General features: G+C 39.9%; 1 protein-coding gene across 16 annotated transcripts in view; it reads left to right on the top strand.

Moving 5' to 3' along the window:
- Positions 1 to 19,707, top strand: part of CADPS2 (calcium dependent secretion activator 2) — a gene marked incomplete at its 5' end in the record, with an annotated part of 458,357 nt that overhangs the window by 379,982 nt on the left and 58,668 nt on the right. For 9 of the 16 annotated variants that reach the window (XM_080936279.1, XM_080936287.1, XM_080936273.1 and 6 more), the window contains 2 exons: positions 1,135 to 1,291; positions 15,066 to 15,207. In XM_080936279.1, the coding sequence (XP_080792405.1) occupies positions 1,135 to 1,291; positions 15,066 to 15,207 (299 nt within the window). Of the gene's footprint in view, positions 1 to 1,134; positions 1,292 to 15,065; positions 15,208 to 15,326; positions 15,447 to 19,707 lie in introns of all 16 variants that reach the window. The other 7 variants (XM_080936281.1, XM_080936282.1, XM_080936283.1 and 4 more) reach the window with 1 other exon arrangement.

Raw genomic sequence — 19,707 nt, 5'->3', positions numbered from 1 at the left:
GATCATGTAAACAGCCCTGTGTCCCATGAAGTAAAGCTGCTGTGTCTCAGGGGACCGTCCCAGGGGCCTAGTTCACACTGACAATCCAGATGTCCTCTCTAGGAAAGTAAGGCTCAGACATGGGACAGAGAGGCCATAGGGCTGACGCTGGATGATAAGGCTTTTGGATTTCACTGTGTGTGTTAGAGGAAATGGGATGTGAAGTTGGGCAAGTTACTATTTGTGTTCTTAAACAGTAGAAGGAAGACTGGTGACTCTGGGCGGGAGTAAAAGCTGTTCCTAGAGAGCAGTTTGCAATGTGCAAAGGCTCTGAAATGGCCTTTTAACCACATCATATTTAGAAGCACTTCCAAGGAACTCTGATCACTCACCTTTCATCACTGAGCGAAATAACCAGCGGGAAGAATGCGGGGGAAGCAGTTCATGGTTTCAGGTAGTTCCCGGTGAGGAAGACACGGAGGGCACAGAGCAGTTCAAGCTGGGAACCAGAGGGGTTCAAGCCACTTCCTACTTCCTAAAGTTTTTAGGACATCCCAAAATAGCACCACCGGCAAGGTGCTTGGCTCCCGACAGCACCTTTTGTTGAGATGCCTCATCTCCAAACTATAATAAAAGAATCAGTATTTTACTCCAGGATTTGTCTGTAAAGGTCTTACCACACCTTTGTCCTTGGGTATCTCAAAAATTGGGGGACAGTCTTTTAAAGGGACAGCATTTTTAAAAGGCAGTGTATTCTCATGGTGGAATGACATGTTGTCATTAAAGACAAAAACTGAAGAAAATCATCCTACAGTATGATGCCAGGTACATTAGTATCTCTAGACATAAAGAAGAAAATAATCACATTAGTTGTGCATGATGTTTTATATACAAGAACGTTTGTTTTTAACAGTACACGTTTTTCTATAGCTTATATCTATAGCTTCAAAAGAAATAAATGCCCGTTTTAGGTTTTATTCATCAATGACAAACTTGTTATTGTAAATGTGATACCCATAAAATTTTTTTACCTAAAGAATATGAGACTTTTACCATCCTTATTTGTGAACCTGAGGCATGCTCTGCATGTCTTCAGGAGCGTAGTATCTGTACATGTTTCTAACAAGTTAGACATTTCTCCTGTCCTTCTTGCAGGCATTTGCCTGGTGGCCAGACTTACTGGCCGAGCATGCGGAGAAGTTTTGGGCTTTGTTCACAGTAGACATGGATACCGCGCTGGAGGCCCAACCTCAAGACTCTTGGGATAGCTTTCCCCTGTTCCAGCTGCTGAATAACTTCCTCAGAAATGACAGTGAGTACTTGCGTTCCCTTCCTCCGTGAGATGGCGAGGGATGGGCACATGGCATCTATAGCGATACGTGGAGATAGCCCATGCTTTATCTTACCAAGAGGCAGCATAGGTTGTAGCAAGAAAGCTTACTGGGCTTCCCTGAGTCTGTGGAGATGATGCCTCCTGAACTGTGGAAGAGAGTAGACGACTCTCTCATCGTACCATGAGGGTTAGAAAACCTGCAAAGTCTGGCATTGCCAGAATGCCTGAGACCGCATCCATGGAAGAGATGTTCTGTGTGTCAAGGTTCCCTTTCAGCACACAGTGTGATTGAGATGTTCTCCTGAGAATGGCTTTATCTCCTCGGGGGATATTAAAATATTGTTGTGTGTATGTATGGCTTGTTCGTTTATATTTAGAAATCAAAGGAGAAGCAAGGGTCCTCTATTGAGACCATTTAACAGCATAATAACTTGTTATCCTGGTAGATGGTCTAGCATCAGTGCAAACCTGGTTTTTTTCAAAGCAGTAGCATATAGATTCCTGAGCCTTTTGTGATTTTTTTTTTCCTAGACTGAGTTAGGTTGCCAGGAGCTGCTCTTATACCCTGGGTGAGAGTGACATTACTAATTCCCTACTGCGTATGGTTCTTGCTCTGATACCCCATGCTGGACTCTGCCTCTTGGAGTCTTGTCATGACTGACCTTGATCCAACAGAAATTGTCTTCTTTCCTGAGCTGTCTGTTAGCCCACTTTCTTATGCAATAGGTCTTTCACCTACCTGAGCAGACCTCACTCCATTTCTCCATGTAGCTTTAAAGTATGGTCCTTGGAACTCTGGTCAAACTGTGTCACTTGAGTCACCCAGATTCCAAACACCTCATACCAAAGGCTGTTCTCACGTTCTTTACCGCAAGTGCTTCCCATAGCTTCAGAATTGTTAAACGGCACTATTACATCCATTTAGTTTAAAAATTAAAATCCATGTTTCTACAATTGCAGTGTTAACTTTTTAATTATTCTTTGGTTTTGTTCATTGCTGGAGCCTGATATCCATCTCTTGGGTTATTATCTCATTGAGTCTACCCTAAACTGGGAGAGAAATGTGTACAAATATGAATGTATGCTGCTGTGCACCCCTGGTGGATCCCAGATTTCAGATGGGAGCCAGACTGAGGACACCTGTCCTAGTAAGAAAGGCATCATGTCACAGGACTTCACAGCACGTGGTCACATCTCTGCCGCTTGACCTTTGACAGTAGTTTAACCTCTCTGAGCTAAAAGGTCTTTATTTACAGAGGGAGACTTGTACTCACCTATACAGGGTTTATTAATTCAGGAGTAAACAGCTATAGACATTTTTTTTAAATGGCTTCCAAGAATGATCAGGATTCTGTAAGATGGGAAACTGAGTTCAAGCCCAACGCCAACATGGGAAACCAGGCATGGTGCTGTGGAGCACTGGGGATCTCTGGCTGGCCAGCCTAGCATAATCTACACTTTGTAGACTTCTTAGGGTTTTTTTTTTTTTTTTTTTTTTTTTTTTTTTTGAGTTCTCACAAAAGTACATTGATGTTTTGATATTGTTTAATATTTACCTTTGAGAAATATTCATTTATTTTCTAAGTGTGAGTTAATGAGATAGACCAAGAACCAAAACTTTTATTAATGATTTTATTATTTACATTTCAAATGTTATTCCCCTTCCCAGGCCCATCTCCACGAGCCCCTCACCCCATGCCTTGTCCCTTTCACCTCTAAGGAGGTTCTTTCCAACCTACCCACCCACTCACACCTCAAGCATCCTCTTCTCTGGCATCAAGTCTCCACAGGGCCAAGTGCATCTCCCCCCACTGAGGCCACACAAGGCAGTCCTCTGCTATGTGTGTAGCAGTGGTCATGTCCCAGCCCATGTATGCTCTCTGATTGGTGGCTTAGTCCCCAGGAGCTCTTCAGTGGCCAGTTAGTTGATATTGTTGTTCTTCCTATGGGGTTACAGTCAACTTCAGCTTCTTCAGTCTTTTCCCCTAATGCTTCCATAAGGGTCCGTGGGCTCAGTCCAGTGGTTGGCTATAAGTATCTGCATCTGAGTCAGTCAGTTACAGTAGAGCCTGTCAGAGGACAGCCATACCAGGCTCCTGTCTGCAAGCACATGACATCAGCAATAGTGCCAGGGTTTGATGCCTGTTCATGGAATGGATCCCAAGTTGGGGCAGTCTCTAGATGGCCCTTTCTTCAGTCTCTCCTCCATTTTTGTCCCTGCATTTCCCTTAAATAGGAACAATTCAGGATCAAAAAAATTTAAGATAGGTGGATGCCCCATCCCTCAACTGGAGGCCATGTCTATCTGGTAGAGGTGATCTCTTCAGGTTCCATCTCTCCACTGTTGGACATTTTGGCTAATGTCATCCTCATTGGAACCTAGGAGCCTCTAGCATCCCTGGCATCTGGGACTTTCTAGAGGTTCTCCCCAGCCCCCACCCCACACTGCTGCATATTTCTATTCATTTTTCTGGCTTCTTTCCTCTACCCCATACATGATCCTGCTCCTCATTTCCCCCTCCTCCTCTCCTCTCCTCTCCCCAACCTCCCAGGCCCACCTTCTGCTTCCATCTGCCTCCCATGACTATTTTGTTCTCCCTTTCTAAGTGGGATTGAAGCATCCATACTTGGGCCTTCCTTCTTGTTATGCTTCATGTGGTCTGTGAGTTATATCATGGATATCCTGAACTTTTGGGCAAATATCTACTCATCAGTGAATACATACCATGTCTATCTTTTTGGGTCTGGGAGAACCACACTTTTTAATCTTTATTTTATATGTACGTGTGTGTATGTATATATATATATATATATATATATATATATATATATATATATATATATATGTGTGTGTGTGTGTGTGTGTGTGTGTGTGTGTGTGTGTGTGTGTATATATACATGTATGTTGTGTATATATATACATATGTGTGTACATATGTGTTATATGTATGTATATCGCATGCATGCATGCATGAGCCAACAGAAGTCAGAAGAGGACATGAGATGTAGAATTAGAGTTACAGGCAGTTGTGAGTCCTGAGAACCAAATATGGGTTCTCTGTGGAACAATAACTACTTTTAACTAAACCATCTCTTAAGACCCAAGAGAACCGCAAGATCATAATTTTTCAGGTAGAGCCACAACTATGTTGTTCATGACAGTTTCGTATTCCATTCCTACTCTATAGTATTTCCTTTGCATTGATTGTTGTTTGGTGCATGTGATCACTATTTTGTGCTTATTTTATTGTGCAGTTCTAGATCAATAAGGAAGCATTTATTAGAGACCTCTTTGGGACCCTGTCAAAACCAAGGGTTATCTACATCTTGGCTTGGATCTTACAGTGATTAACAGGTTTCTAGAAAACATCAATTATTTCTGAGAAAAACAGCTCCTTTGTGTAGTGATGTAAAGATAAAGTTCCCCTGTGCCATAATTTCCTTTTGGTACTGGGAAATAGGTGCACCCTGGGGAACTGAGGGAGAAAGAGTGACTTTCATCCCCAAACTCACAAGCAAGGCCACGAAGTAATGCCTCAGTAGTTGATAAAACACACTTTCTTCCTGGCTATTACTGTCACTTTGATGATAATGGAGACAACTGTAAATAATTAGGTGTTTCTTCTATTGCACTCTCTCAATAGCGATTTGGTGAAATCTATTTAAATGTTTAGTGTCAGCCTCATCCATCTACCCTCAAACTACTCTATTTTGAACTCTGTGGGAAACCATTGTCTTTCCTTTTGTCCTTCTTGGATGGGAGATTTACATAACAGACATGTTGTTGCAATTTTTCCCATATTGAACCAATAAGAGTTATTGTCCAAATCCCAATTAATTACAACTTAAACTAGCCAGGGACAAGAGCAAGAGAGCTAGCTGAGTGGTTAGTCTTGGAGTGGGAGATAATTTGTTGAATAATGGGAATAATGGTACCTCCTTATAAAGATGATTGTGTGTGTGCTGCGGACGGCACCCTGCTGATTTCAGAGGACTTTAAATGACCATGAGGCATCACTAATGACTAATCTTACACCTTCTTTTCCAAAATTTAAAATGCCTACTTCGTTCAAAATGAGACACTGATTATTAATTACACTGCAGATAAACAGTTTTTCCTCATTGATTCAGATGCCCCCATAATTTAGTTACCATCATTTTTGTATTAAAATCCTCATCAGCTGCTTGTCTTTTGACCTGTAGAGGGAATCCTAAGTAAAGACTCTTGGCTGGAGAGATGGCTCAGTGGTTAAGAGCACTGACTGGTCCTGAGCTCGATTCCCGGCAGCCAGATGGTGACTCACAGTCATCTGTAATGGGACCAAATGCCCCTCTTCTGCTGTGTCTGAAGAGAGTGACAGTGTGCCCATATACATAAAATTGATAAATAAATCTTTAAGAAGAAGAAGAAAAAAAAAAAAACCCAAACCCTGGTTTTCCAGCTGAAACAGGCAGTGGGCCTTTGCAAGTGAATTCAGGATGGAGGTAGCGTGGGGCAAAGTCACTTCATAACCCGTTTGTTTTCATTCCATAGTGACAAAGGCATACTCTGAGAACATTCATGCCACAATAGTATACTTTAAATGGTTCCTTGAGCTTTCGATTTTACCTCAGAACTTGTGTATAGGGCTCTGAGTTATCAGGACGGAAGGACAGTCAAGGTCACAAAATACTGAAAGGAAGAGGTTATCTTAGTTTATGTGTTAAGAAGAATCTGTGACAAGGTTTCCAGGGGAAGTGAGTAGCAAGATTTCCAAGGGGAAAGGGGTGAGGACCTCAAATCCAGTTTCTCTTTTAAGGAGGAAAAAAAGACATGGAGTCTGAGGCGTGTGTCTTCCCTGGCAGTTAGCAATGATTAGAGCAAGTTGGAGCTCTGAGAACACTTGGAAAGGAGTTGTGGTTTTCCTCAAGGGAAAGGTACCAGCTGCACCATCCTTGTAGCAACTGTCCCCAACCTCCCACCCTCCTGGCCTCACACATGACTCCCAGAGCAGGGCTGGTGAGGTAAACAAACCGGGGCTCCATTCCTGGCCAAAAATGTCTGAGCCTCTGCTTCCCTTCCTTGCTCTCTCTGTGTCCCCATCTGCTCCCTCAACTAGAGATAATTAGATGGGTAGTTACTTTAAGAGGTATCTGAGGAAACACTTTTGAGAGAGAGATGTACTGAAACGTGAGGGAAATGTTTTCGTAATGAAGCAATTAACATGTTAGTTAGATGGTGACTGAATGCCCGTAAAGCAGCTACAAAAAGTTTACCCTTGTGTGGTATTTTCCACAACCGTCCCACAGGGAAGAGATGTGACCAGTGACCGCTCCTGAGAAGTGAAAGCCATCTACAAATGGCACAGATCGTTTCTCTCAGCCCTCCTGAAAGGCAGGCCCTTGCAGCTAGTCACCTTTTAATCTGTGGATATGCTAGCAAGTGGCAAATGACCATTCTATGGGGAAATGATTCCCAAGTGAAAAATACCACGGTGCTTCTTCCTTAATTAACAGCCTTTTCACATTGCTAGCACATTAAAGCCAGCACGAGGAGCACCCCGTGCTTATGTAATCAATGTCACAGCGTCTCTGCCTAAAGGAATAATAAATGTTCAGGCTCTACACTAAGTGAAAACCTGTTCCCCAAGACTTTCACCTCCATAAAGATGGGCTCATAAAAATCGAAAAAAAGGGGGAAAAAATTGGAATGTGGTCTCGTGAGGATAAAAAGGCTAGTGTTAATAATTAACAAGGAGGGCGGAGAGGAGTCAAATTAGTCATAATAGAGCCCAGAGTGACTGGCAAAGTCACCACTCGTTATTAAAAAACTCATTAAGAAATGAAGAGGTGGAGATCCCGCTGGGTTCCTCTCACACTTCGGCTGCAGCAGACATTACTTTTTCAGATTTCTCTCAAATGAAGAACTGTTAGGTCACCATATTGTATATTAGGTTAATCTGCCAGCTTTGAAGTACGAAGGACTGACAAACCTCCATGTTATTCTACCCCCGGTGTTTAACTGAGCTGTGTGTCTGAAATCCACGAAGCAGTGTTTATGGAGACATCTGCATGTGCGTACACAGAGAACACGGCGGAAAGGGTGGAAATTCTGCGTTACACTGAGGCTATGTGCCAGCAGGTTATAGACAGCTCCTCTACAAAGGTAGGATGACCACCCAACAGGAAAGTGTATTTAACTCTGATCCCTAGAGATGAGTGAATTTTAAATTATACAACAGAACTTGTTCTACTCAACAAAATAATGGAAGAATTATAAAATCAGTAGAAAGAAGCGTTTTTTTTTTTTTTCCATCACTGGAATTTCACAGAACAACTCCAGCTTCTGTACATAATGTAGACATTTCAAAAACACTTTCAATCTACATTCCCTTCATGTAGAATTTACTTGCTTAAAGATAACCATCTTGTTTTGAAGGGTGCACGTGTCCCTCACGGCAGACTTACAGGAGCAGCTATGAATTCTGCTTCTGAACTTCAAAAACCCAGGCTGGACTGACATTGATCATGATGCATCCACACTCACTTCCCCCATTAAGGAAGAAGGTACTGCAGATCTCTGAGTGCTGTGGCAGGAGTTACCTTACCTTCTATAGCCAGCACGAGAACTGCTGGATCATGAGGAACAGTTACTCTGAGCTTTGGTTAAAATGAGTACCGAGTTTTGCCTGAATAAAACCCATAGGAAAGAAACAAACAAAATGTCTTTAAGACACATGAAACCTAGTAGCAAACAGGGATATTTCTATGTTGCCATCTGGAATAGAAGATTGTTATGAGATATGCAACTCAGTTTCTGTTCTATGTGACTATAAACAGATCTGTTTTACTGGTTGTCTCTATGTATCCATTGTTTGCTTTTCTTGTTCCCAAAGAGAGAAACAGTGTAACATCTCAGTGTCCTACTGTTACTTCTGTGTGTAATGTTCTGTACCTGATTGTCTTTTAACAAGTTCCTTGAGAGAATACTTGAGTATGGTTTTAGAAACTTACTCTTGTAGTTAAGATATGAGTTAAATATTAGTAAACTATAAAAAGACTTTGCAAAAATTTTACTGATTGGGGCTGGTAAAGGCTTGAGTTCAATCCTCAAGACTCACACGGTGAAAGGAAAGAATTAGCTCCAAGCTATCCTCTTATTTATACACACACACACACACACACACACACACACACACACACCATATCATACATATTCTCTAACACACATACACAAGTAAGTAAATCTATGTATTAAAATTTAAATGAAAGATTAATGAAATTCACTGTGTTTACTTCTTGAAATGAATAGAGTGCTATGAAAACTGTCAGTAGAAGTTATGTACAGAAAACACACATTTGTTGGGTGTGCATTTAATATGCCAGACTCTTGGCTGCTAATTCTCTGAGTTCTTTGTTTGATTATGTGCTTTCCTTTTTCACAACATTGCTATGAGCCACAACCCTCCTGGCTTTCCTCCTGAAATCCTTACTCGGGATTCCTATGCTGTTTGTCTTTGTTCTGAGTATATGTCAACACGAGGAGTTACTATTAATTTCATATCTTAATTTCCTGTGCCTGCCTAACTATGTGTTGGTAGAATGTGTATCCCCTTGAATAATTGTCTCGTAACAAAGTGTGTTGGTTTGTCTTGTGGTTGGCGGTATTTGCTTTGTTTGCTAGCCGTGAATTACTCTTTTACTCATAAAATACCTAATTAGAATTTGAGGGAGGATAATCATTCTTACCAGTAATCCAACAATGCAAACTAATTGAAAGGCGGTACAGCAACATAAAAGCAGATTATATAGTTCAGGAGGGAGCAGCATATGTTTACCCTGAAAACAATACATGAATACTTTCATTTGCCTATTCATTTTACCCTGTAATCATTGTCTCAGTAATTTTTATTAATTGGATCATAGTTTAAAGTGTGTTGAAATATTACTATTAAAAGCCCATGTCAAGTACTTTTTATTTATTAATTGTTGGAGATGCTCAAACTAATTAGGCTCTCTGCATCCCGAGTTTTGCTTTATTTAAGCCTTTTTGCTTTCTTTTCTGTCATTTCTACTTGTTCCATAGGACTTCATGTTTAGATGTTCATTCGTTCTCCAGCAAGGTGATATTTGGGTACAAGGAATCCTTGGGGAGAAATGGTTACTTTGGTCAGCGGAATAGGTGCTGAGCCTCCACTCAAGTTGCTGTAGCCAGCTTTTTAGGATTAATCCACCACGCTCCCACATCTGGATACATTCTCAGGAACAGTCTTGACTCTGGTGGAGATACGTGTGGCATGCTACCATGCGTGTGAGGCCAGCCGGGTCACCACAGAGGCCAATGAGCCAGAGCTGCCCAGTAAGCCAGGTTGAAAACTTGTCTTTTCCAATGCAGCGTGGCAGGGGTGTCTTGTAAAACTGAATTAGACTGTGACAGCATCAAACTGTGGCCACAGAGAGGAGGCTCCTGATGCCTCGGGCTACCTCTTAGAGGGGCTTTTGTCTGATGGAAGTTGGGTGAAAGCTGGCATATGGACAAGCAGGAAAGAGCACACATTGACAGACAGGTGTGAATTTCTGTAGCTTTGCCTTCCCACACTAGTGTGCTCTCCCTGTCTCTGTCCTTCCCTTCCCATCTTCCCTCTCTTGTGTCTCTACCCTTTATTCCCTCCCCCCCCCCCGTGTGTGTATGTGTGTGCGCACGCACAAATGCACTTTTATTTCTCTCTAAATATAAATAATGTTAGTTTTTCTCAATTATTCAGATTTGATTATTTAAATGTGATTATTTTTTAAGAATCAAAAAAGGAAGGCAAGAGATATATTACATTGGTAAAAGAAGTACCCAGATCATGAATTCAATACCCAGCACTGCAACAAAAAAAAAAAAAAATTAAAGGCAAGTCTAAGCTGAAATTGGAGGCAAGTTTTAGCCAAAATTAATTATCTGTTGTAAAAATTCATAAAAAGTATAATCTACAGTTTCTCAAAAGTATTCAGGAAATAATCACATTGCTAGCAGTAATAATTGACCAGAAAAATCATTCCATGCCACATTCATTAAAAATAAGAGCTGCCCATGTCCAGTAGAAAATGTAGTAGGCAGATATTGGATTTGTGGACCAATCATAGAATCATGATAGCATCATCTAATAACATATATTTCTTCCAAAATGTGAAGGTTATATTGACCTCAATTGGTTATATAGTTGTCATTCAATACAGTCCCCCAGGAAAAGGTATAGTAGCTGTATCCAGATGTTTGTTCATACTTCAAACATCTGAACACTTACTGTGAGCAAACAACCATGAGCCCCCACTACAAGGACAAGCGCTGTCATAAGGAGGAGGGGGAAGAGAAGAAGTGGGGAGGGAGAAAACAACACCAACTAACCACATAAGGAGTGAAGATAAAAATCCAGTAACTGGTCAAGGAGGGGAGTGCAGAAAACATACTAATGAAAAGATACAAGGATTTGAGAACCTCATAAATACTGAAATTATGCCATAGGAAGTGTGAGACCCAGTGGGCTGCAGAGATCATGGTAAGATAGATCACTGAGGACCTTCATGCCTTGCTGATGTCAGCTTTGTTGGCGGAGTAGCACATAGGATTGTACTCTGAGAGGTGTGGATGAGTATATATATATAGTATATATATATATATACTATATATATATATATACTCATATATATATGCGTGTGTGTATACACACATATATATTATACACACATATATACACATATGTATGTATATAATGCATATTATATATATATATATATATATATATATATATATATATATATATATATATTATATGTTAACACACACACACACACAAAGCCCTCTGACACTTGCTGTCCAAGGCAAACACTAGGAGGTCTTTTTAGGAAATGACTGAATGAGTCCTGGTAGAAGAGTGAGAGAACTAAATAGCCACACTGCTGATAAGCAGAGGAAGGAACTGATACAAAGACATAAGGGCCAAAAGATCCAAAGGCCCTCACTGATTGGATCTAGGGAGGGAAGGAAAGGCTGGTGGCACCACCTCTGTGATGCTTGTGTAAAGATGAGATATTAAAATCTCTTACTTTTACTCTAATGTGGAATAAGGAGGTTGGGGAATTTAATGTAATAGTGTTGTTTATTTTAATACATCTCAATTTATTAAATCTTTTTATACACTGGGTTTTTTATCATATTATTTCCCCTTCCACACTACAAGATCCTTTTCACCTCCCTACCAACGCATCTCCAAGTTATTTCTCTCTCTTCATAAAAAGATAACAATAACAAAAATTCAAATCAAAACAAGAAAATGAATATAGTACTTTAAAGACAACACTTGCTAGAAGTACCTTTGATTCAACCGTTACTAAATCTTTTTTTTATTAGCATGACCCCAGCCAGTTCTGATCAATCATTGCAATGTTTAATAACAACGCTGAATTGAATCATTTAGACACTGCCTTTTAGTAAGATGTGTCTTTACTGCTAAGACACCTAATCTCTCTGTAAAGTAACTTTTTGGCTTGAAAACTTGCAGGTTTGTTTGTAGCTGCAGTAACTTTAAGGATCTTGATAAAGTAAAATGTTAACAGTGAGTAAGATGCTCAAGATGGAGAACTTAGAGTTCTTTCTTCCTTTTCTTTCTTTCTTTCTTTCTTTCTTTCTTTCTTTCTTTCTTCCTTCCTTCCTTCCTTCCTTCCTTCCTTCCTTTCTTCTTTTTTAAAATGCTACACCATATGAAGTAAAGTTTAGTCACATAGTTTTGCTGTAACGCAATGTAAAATTTTCTAGTTTTAATAAAGATACCATTAGCATATGAACTTCCTTTATAAAGCATTCAGCATTTTTTTAAATCTTAAAAGATATTAGTGCACTGATCCCAGGTTGACATATGGAGTAATCAATGGGCAGACAGGTAATAGTTTATGGTGACCTAAATACTATTAGTGATGTTTTTATAATATAGACAGAAACATGTTGCTTTAGTGTCAAGCCCTGGTTCCACTGCCTAATGACTAAATGACCTTAGGTAAACTTCCTAACCTCTCTAATCTCTAGCTTTCCTTATTAATAATTAAAATCTGTCTTTCCTCCTAGAGCTTTTGTGACAGTTGGAATGAACAATACAACTTGACACAGAGCTTGACACTTCAAAAATACCGATATAGAGGAGGAGAGACCTTAAGGAAAGATACAACCAATAAGATTGCATTACATTTCTTAGCTGAGCTGTCATATTGGGTTTGACATTTCAGGTAAAACCATGTCACCCTTAAAGCTTAGCATCTTTATTTAGGTGACATTTGGTTGAAGGGTAACTGAATTATCACATATATAATATAACATATAACAGTACCTTTCCGTTCTGTGACTTGAGTCTCTGGGAATAAATAAAGCACCTTCCTTCTATGTGCTATTGAAAACTTAATTTTGATAACATTCGTCTTCTCAATAAGACAGTTATCACCAATTTTTACCTACTTGAATAAAAAGAAAGCCTTTTTAGCCAATAGATAAGCAAGAAAAGATTTCCCTTAGTGTGTGCATCTGAGCACCCACAGAAATCAGAGGTCAAAGACTTGTGTCTTCCTCTGTTGATGTGTACCTTATTTTTTGAGACAGTGTCTTCCATTGAACCGGGAGCTCATAGATTTAGCCAGCCTGACACCCAAGCAAGCCCACAAGACACCCCTTTCTATACCTACCAGCACTGATTGTACAGGTGTGCACCATTGAGCCCAGCATCTTACACTGACACTAAGGATCATGTTAGCCCCCCAGGTGTGTGCAATGAGCAGTAAAACCAAGAAAAGGTCGACTTTGTTATTTGGTTTTGGTTTAGGTTTTGCTTGGGGGTTTGAGGTTTTTTGTGTTTGTTTCTTTCCTTCTTTGCTTTTTGCTTTGTTGTGTTTTTTGCTTTTCCTACAAGGAAAGACTAAGCCATATAAGGGCTAAAGTACAATCTCTATTGTATATCCTGGACCTAGCATTGCTTTCTACTGCACTTTCACAAGTCCATCTTTCTCCATCCTCTGACAAGTGTCACAGAGTCACAGAAATGCACTGCCATCGTTCCCTGGATGTGTCACGGCAGTAAAAAGCTGTGCATTGTGTCAAAGTCTTGAAACCTTGAGACTTCCTGCTCACTTTTGTATTCAGGAGATGGTTTGAGTGTGTGGCCAGTCTGTTTGGTTGCCAGAGGTTCCACATGTTCACACTCAACGTGTGCAGATACTCTAGCCCGTGAGAGTGGATGAAATTGATGAGGGATGGTTCTTTTCACATCTCCCACTTCCGCCATCTTAATCAAAGCCACCGCCACCTTCTACCCAGGGCTCGTCACCAGCCCCTTCTTTCCCTTTGTCATGCTGCAACCAGGAAGACAGGACCGTGTCACCCCTCTACTGATAAATAATCATCATGAATTGTGCCACTGTAGCCAGTGAACTTCCACACCATATCCTAGAACCTAGATGCCCTCCAAAATCACTCTTCTCTCTCTTGACTGTGTTCCTTATCACTACAGAACACCTTGTCTTTGTAGTAAATCCCCTTGAAAAGTTTTATGCTAGGAATTTCTCCTCCTGGCAAACCCACCACTACCACCATTGAACTCCCATGGGAAATGTTTCTGATATTTATGTTAAATTAAATCTCATCTCTTCAGATGTGCCTTTACTAATCACTGACTATATATATATATATATATATATATATATATATATATATATATATATATATACATATATATATATGTACATGTTTACCTGGAAGACATAAAGCATTCATAAATGTGTGTAGAATATATGTACTTCAGTGGATTTACAGTAAGATTAATCAAAACATTAACAATTCTTCAGTCTTAGCATTGCCAAGTGTTGCCCTGCTGAGGCTGCTCTTTCTAGGTCCAGCTTAACCTCGTTCTGTGACCCATATTTTAGTGACATTGTGATCTGTGCGTGGAGAACATCGGCTCTGGGAGGTGATGGGTACACCCTGTCCTTGATCAAGTACAACTAAATGTAAGATTTCGATAATCACTCTCCAAAAGGCATTGCTAACCTTAGTTCATCAGACTAATTAGAAACTAAAAGATAAAAAGAATGTAATGTACTGTTTTTAAATACAGAAGTATTAGGCCTGGAAGTGTACGTCATTGGTAGAGAGCATTTACCTAATGAAGTACAAGCCCTGGGTTCAAAGAACCACAAAAAGTAACGAGCTAAATTGAACACTCAAAAACAAATCTCCAATAACTAAAAAACATGTAAACTAGAATGCATACTCCCAGGGTCACAGCCACCCTCCCCGGTGAATTCAGAAGTGTAGTTCTTAGATATAATCAAGCTTACCTGTAGAGTTGAACAGGTTCAGCATTCGTTTGCGTGATACGCAGCCTAGCAAGGGTTTTCTGGCTGTCTTTAATTGCTGCATTTACATGTGTCAGGACCTTCTGTGGCGGTGGTGGCTCCCTTGAATTTACCATACGTGGTCATGTGCCTATGTGTTAAATCTCTTAGGAAGTACAAGCATACCACCTGCTTAGAACATTTTGTAGAAATATAACCTGCTTTAGTTTTGACAGGCCTGTATAAAGGGCTAAATAGAATTTTGAGGTAATTTTTGTGGTGTGACATTCAGTACAAAGGAGCAAAAGTCATTACCATCTGTATTCTCTGCGTTTTATCATGGGAGACTCTTTTAGGAAAATATTTTTTTTTCCCAAGTAGCTGATCAAACACTGTTTCTGCTTGCCCGTTCCAGCACTCTTGTGTAATGGGAAGTTCCACAAGCACTTGCAAGAGATCTTTGTGCCCTTGGTTGTCCGCTACGTTGATCTGATGGAGTCGGCCATTGCTCAATCTATTCACAGAGGGTTTGAACAGGAGACATGGCAGCCAGTCAAGTAGGTATCCCGGTACCCTCAGAGCATCTGTCTGAGTCCCGACCTTATGACTTTACCCCACCGCCATCCGTGGTGATTGCTTATGGTGGTCCCTTCCCACGTTGTTTGTTTCTTTGCAGGAATATCGCCAACAGTCTTCCCAATGTAGCTCTTCCAAAAGTTCCAAGTCTGCCTCTTAATCTTCCACAGATTCCTAGCTTTTCTACTCCTCCGTGGATGGCTTCTTTATACGAGTCCACGTGTGTATCCCCCCATTATTTCCCACTGTCGTGTTAGCTACTGCATGGCCTTGGCTGTGTTCCGTGCAGATATGTTCCCAGCGCATGGCCTTCATCACGGGTGATTGAGGAATATCGTCTATGGCTTTACTCATTTGAGTTGTTTGTCTTTTTTGTTTTAAGCTATTGAGCTGAGCATAGAATATTGATGATAAGGGATAGATGGGAAGGAAAAAAATCACACTGGTTTGATGTTGCATATGTTTACTCTGTGTGGCAGATGTAATTTTTTTTTTAAACCCTGAGTTGTAGAATCTATCCTAAGCAGTACAAATTCAAGTCTGACATGTGGTTGGCAATTGTGGTAAGTTCGTCTTTCTTACTGCCCACACCTTTGACACTGTAAACGGAGAAAAAGCATCAAAAGAGGATGGCTACCGTTACTCTGTGTTCTGTTGTTTATCTCAGTCTTAGCATTAGAGAAACTGAATTAGACCTTGAAGGGAAACATAATCATGTTACCCCAATGCCAGGACATTCTTCCATTGTACCTTTCCTACTTCGGCTGACATACCTTGCAATTGTAAGATAGTCTTGATGCCATTAAAAAGTGTACTTAATTAGTCCATATTGTAGTGAGCCTGCCTACTACACACTAACTGTCATTAGGGAAAAGGGCTCTAAAATTGAATATGTCTAACCTTAAACCTTAGCTTATGAACAATGAATCTTAGCTCTACTTTCCTCAACTGAAGAAAGGTTGCTTCCAAATATAGTTTTGTGGGGAAGAGTAAAAAACACTGTATAAAAGTATCTGGCACATCCTAGGTTTTTTATAAATAATTATTACTTTATAATAATAATAGTTATTATATTACTACTACTTTAAGATACAAGGAGTCCAATACATGGTAATTACTGTTCTGTATTGTCATTGTTTCTGGATATCCCCAATCTTATTATTTGTAATTTTGCTCTTTTGAAAACTCAGGACCTCATAAAACTCTAATGAGGTTATAGAGTTAATTTACAAACACAAAAAGACAGCGAAGTCTTTTGCATAAGATCTCACATTAAATCAAATTGCACAAACATCAGATAAAAATTACCAAGGATTTGCCTGAATATTCAGAATTTGCTGTGTTCTAGGTACAGAGCCCAGTTCTTTATCTCATTTTATCCTTATAACAACTCTTAAAGGTAAGTGTCACTGTCTCTATTTCACAGTTAAAGAAATGTCATTCGCAAATAAATTAATAAAAGGAAAAATACTCATAGTCTCAGAGTAAGTGACAGGCAAACTTTGACCCAGATTCACTGGACCTTGGGACCTGGCACACACTTTATTTTCCTTCCACAGAACAAACTGCTCAAAGACTTAACGAGCATTCCCTCTCCCTACCACGAACCAGCTCCTCTGGTCTCAGTCTTGAATATATATAGTCAAGAAGACAAACTGGGTGAGACCCCAAAAAAAAAAGAGAGTTATGCCCTGTGAAAACATTTCACAGGTTTTATCTAAAACTAAACATCTCCAGACTGTCATGTCCAACTGGGAAAGGATCTTGAATTTCTTTTTCTTAGAGACAAAGTCTTTGTGCCACTGAAGCTCAGAGGTCTTTCTGTGTGTGCTCAGAAATGACCTACATAGTATAAGGAACCTTTCTAAATTTATAATTTTGGCCTCTGTATAATACCACCTCTCTTCTAACTCCTACTACATACTATACCTACATCTTTACTAGGACAGTATGATTTGTGGACATTATCCTGCATGCTTTAGTTTCCCTGTTTTGCTGTTCTATTAGCGTGGAGAGACGATGTGAAACTCGAACCATCTCTTGTTGGTATCCTTTACAGAGTGATGTAAATATCAAGTGGTGATGGGTGCCTTTATTATTGTAAAGTAAATGAAAATATGTGTTACAAGTTGATCACTATGATTATTACCAAGATTATTAGGTTCTTTGTTGTCATAGTGACCATGATTATTTGTAATGTTATGATGTTATTGTGGTTCACATTTTAAGACGGTGTATTTTCATTGTACAAAACAGTGGTTTTATTATGAAAGCCTCACATGTGTATTATGTACTGTGCTCTGATTTTTCCCCTAGCCTTCCCATCCCCTCTTCTCCCAGTGGTCTTCCTGTTCCCAATTTTTTTTCTTTTTGCCTTCAGATCTTTTGGGTTTTTAAAGAGTCTCTGCTGTGTGTTTTCACAGTATGGTCAGTAAAGTCTTGATCAGGAGACCTAATAAATACAGTCTCTTTCCAGAGGTCAGGGGTGAGATACCTGTAGGTCTTGGGTATGGCATCAGTGGTGGTCTTGGCAAGGTTGCCAAGAGTGACATTGCAGCCCCTGGCTGATATATAGCAATCATCTATACCAGTCATCTTCAGTAGCTTCTTGGGCATAGGGACAGAGACAAAGTCAGTGCTTCTGGGGGCAGGGATTAAAATGCACAGCACAGATCTACAGTGGACTGTCATGTAGTGACTTGCATGGAACAATATGGTGCTTTCCAATCTTGTTTCCTCAGTGGCCTCTCCACATAGAGACGAGAAAGCTCAGCCAAGGTGATAACCCCTGAGATGTCAGTAGCTACTTCCTTGAGGCACCAAAAGCCAAGACCAACATGACCATTGTAGACCTCAATACCAACAAAAGCCTTGAACCTTGACCTCAGCCCAGCCAGAGTCTGCTTCTGTGCTGACATGAGCTTTAGAATCTCATTCCTTAGGAATCTGTTTGGGGAAAAAGCCAGTAATCTAAGATGCATTAGTGGGCAAGGAGAATAGGTAAATCTCTTGATCTTCATGTCCTTGACCAGGTAGCTCAGCTTGGTGGGGATCCACTTGTTTTCAGCTCCACCTCCATGAGCCTCAACAAGAACCTTGACCCATAAGCCACTGAAGAATCTTCTCAGAAGCCTCTGTGGTCTCCTAATTCTGTCCCCCATTCCCCAGGTCCTCTAGGCTCTCCCACTATACAAGTCTCATTGGCCATTTGGTGTTTTCCAAGTGAAAAAGATGACTCCTATTTTTTATAAAAGAAGAACCCAGACATTTCTCTCCATCTTTCTCTCTGAATATAGAGTCATCATTTGGGAAGGAGAGATAGTACAGATGCTTGTTGTGAGTTATTCCAATGAGTGTCATAAAGATAAATTTCCACCAATTTAGGGAATTCTATCAGGGTTCATTATTTATACTTGAGTTCTTTAATCTCTAGTATTTTTTGGAATAGGTCACTGATTAGAAATAACTTTAAATGAAAAGTTTCTGAATAAATTGCAGGTTATCTATACCAACTCCAGAGAAGACCTATTGATATTTTCTCATCTACTCAGTTATAACAAATACTTATTATACCAATTAAGTTTCCAATTAAGCACATTTATTGTCTCCAATATTTACATAGCATTAAGCAGAAGAAAAGTATATTCAGGTCTCTGTAACAATCAACTCAACATTTTTGTGTGAGAAATTTTTTAATAGAAATTGTCCTTGACTATAAGATTATTTTTTTGTTTTGATTATAATTTTTGTTGGTGGGATATGCCAGAGCATGCACATTTCTAAAGGTATGGTCCTCCAAAGTGCATAGAGCAAATTCCCCCCTGCCAGGTACATTCAATTAAAACACAGATCTTCTAACTGCACCCTGTAGATATACGGGGGCAGACTGCCTGGCTTTTATTGTCCTTGTGCCTTTCTTGTACACACAATGCCTGTAAAGAAGGTATTGTCTTACACATTTTCATAATGGTGTCAGTGTAGCCTTGTCAGGTCCTTGAGGCTGTGTCTGGTACACATTAAGGTGCAGAGACAATCAGTCAGTAAAATTCTCCGTGCGCTATTCAGTTTTCTCATGATTAGTCCCTTGAGAACGTGAGTCTGAAGAGGACTCAGCTAGACCAGGAGATGCTGAGAAATTCCTGGCAGGATGGGTCCAGGATAGCAACTTAAATTGGAGGTAGAGCTGAGACTCTGAGGCCAGGGTACAGGGCAGAAACCAAGCTTTTAATTAGCCAGGGCAAGAGGTGACTTTTCTAAAGCTCGCTAATTAAGATATATTTAGCTAAACAATGCGATTGTTTAAAATAATTTGTTTTAAATTTTCCAGTGTGCCTCTATAGTAAATGGGTTTTATTCTTTCATTTTCATTTGCAGAATGAGAATTTAAATTTAGTGTAGTGTATGTGGCACAGTTATTAAAACACTACAAACAAATCCGACGTTGTTCAGTTTGTTTGTTTTCCATTTTACGGCTGCTTGGT

The sequence above is a fragment of the Micromys minutus genome (assembly GCF_963924665.1).
Source record: "Micromys minutus genome assembly, chromosome: 23".
NCBI lineage: Eukaryota > Metazoa > Chordata > Mammalia > Rodentia > Muridae > Micromys > Micromys minutus.
Note: the sequence above shows the minus strand (reverse complement) of the source record. Positions and strands in the feature narration are given on the sequence as shown.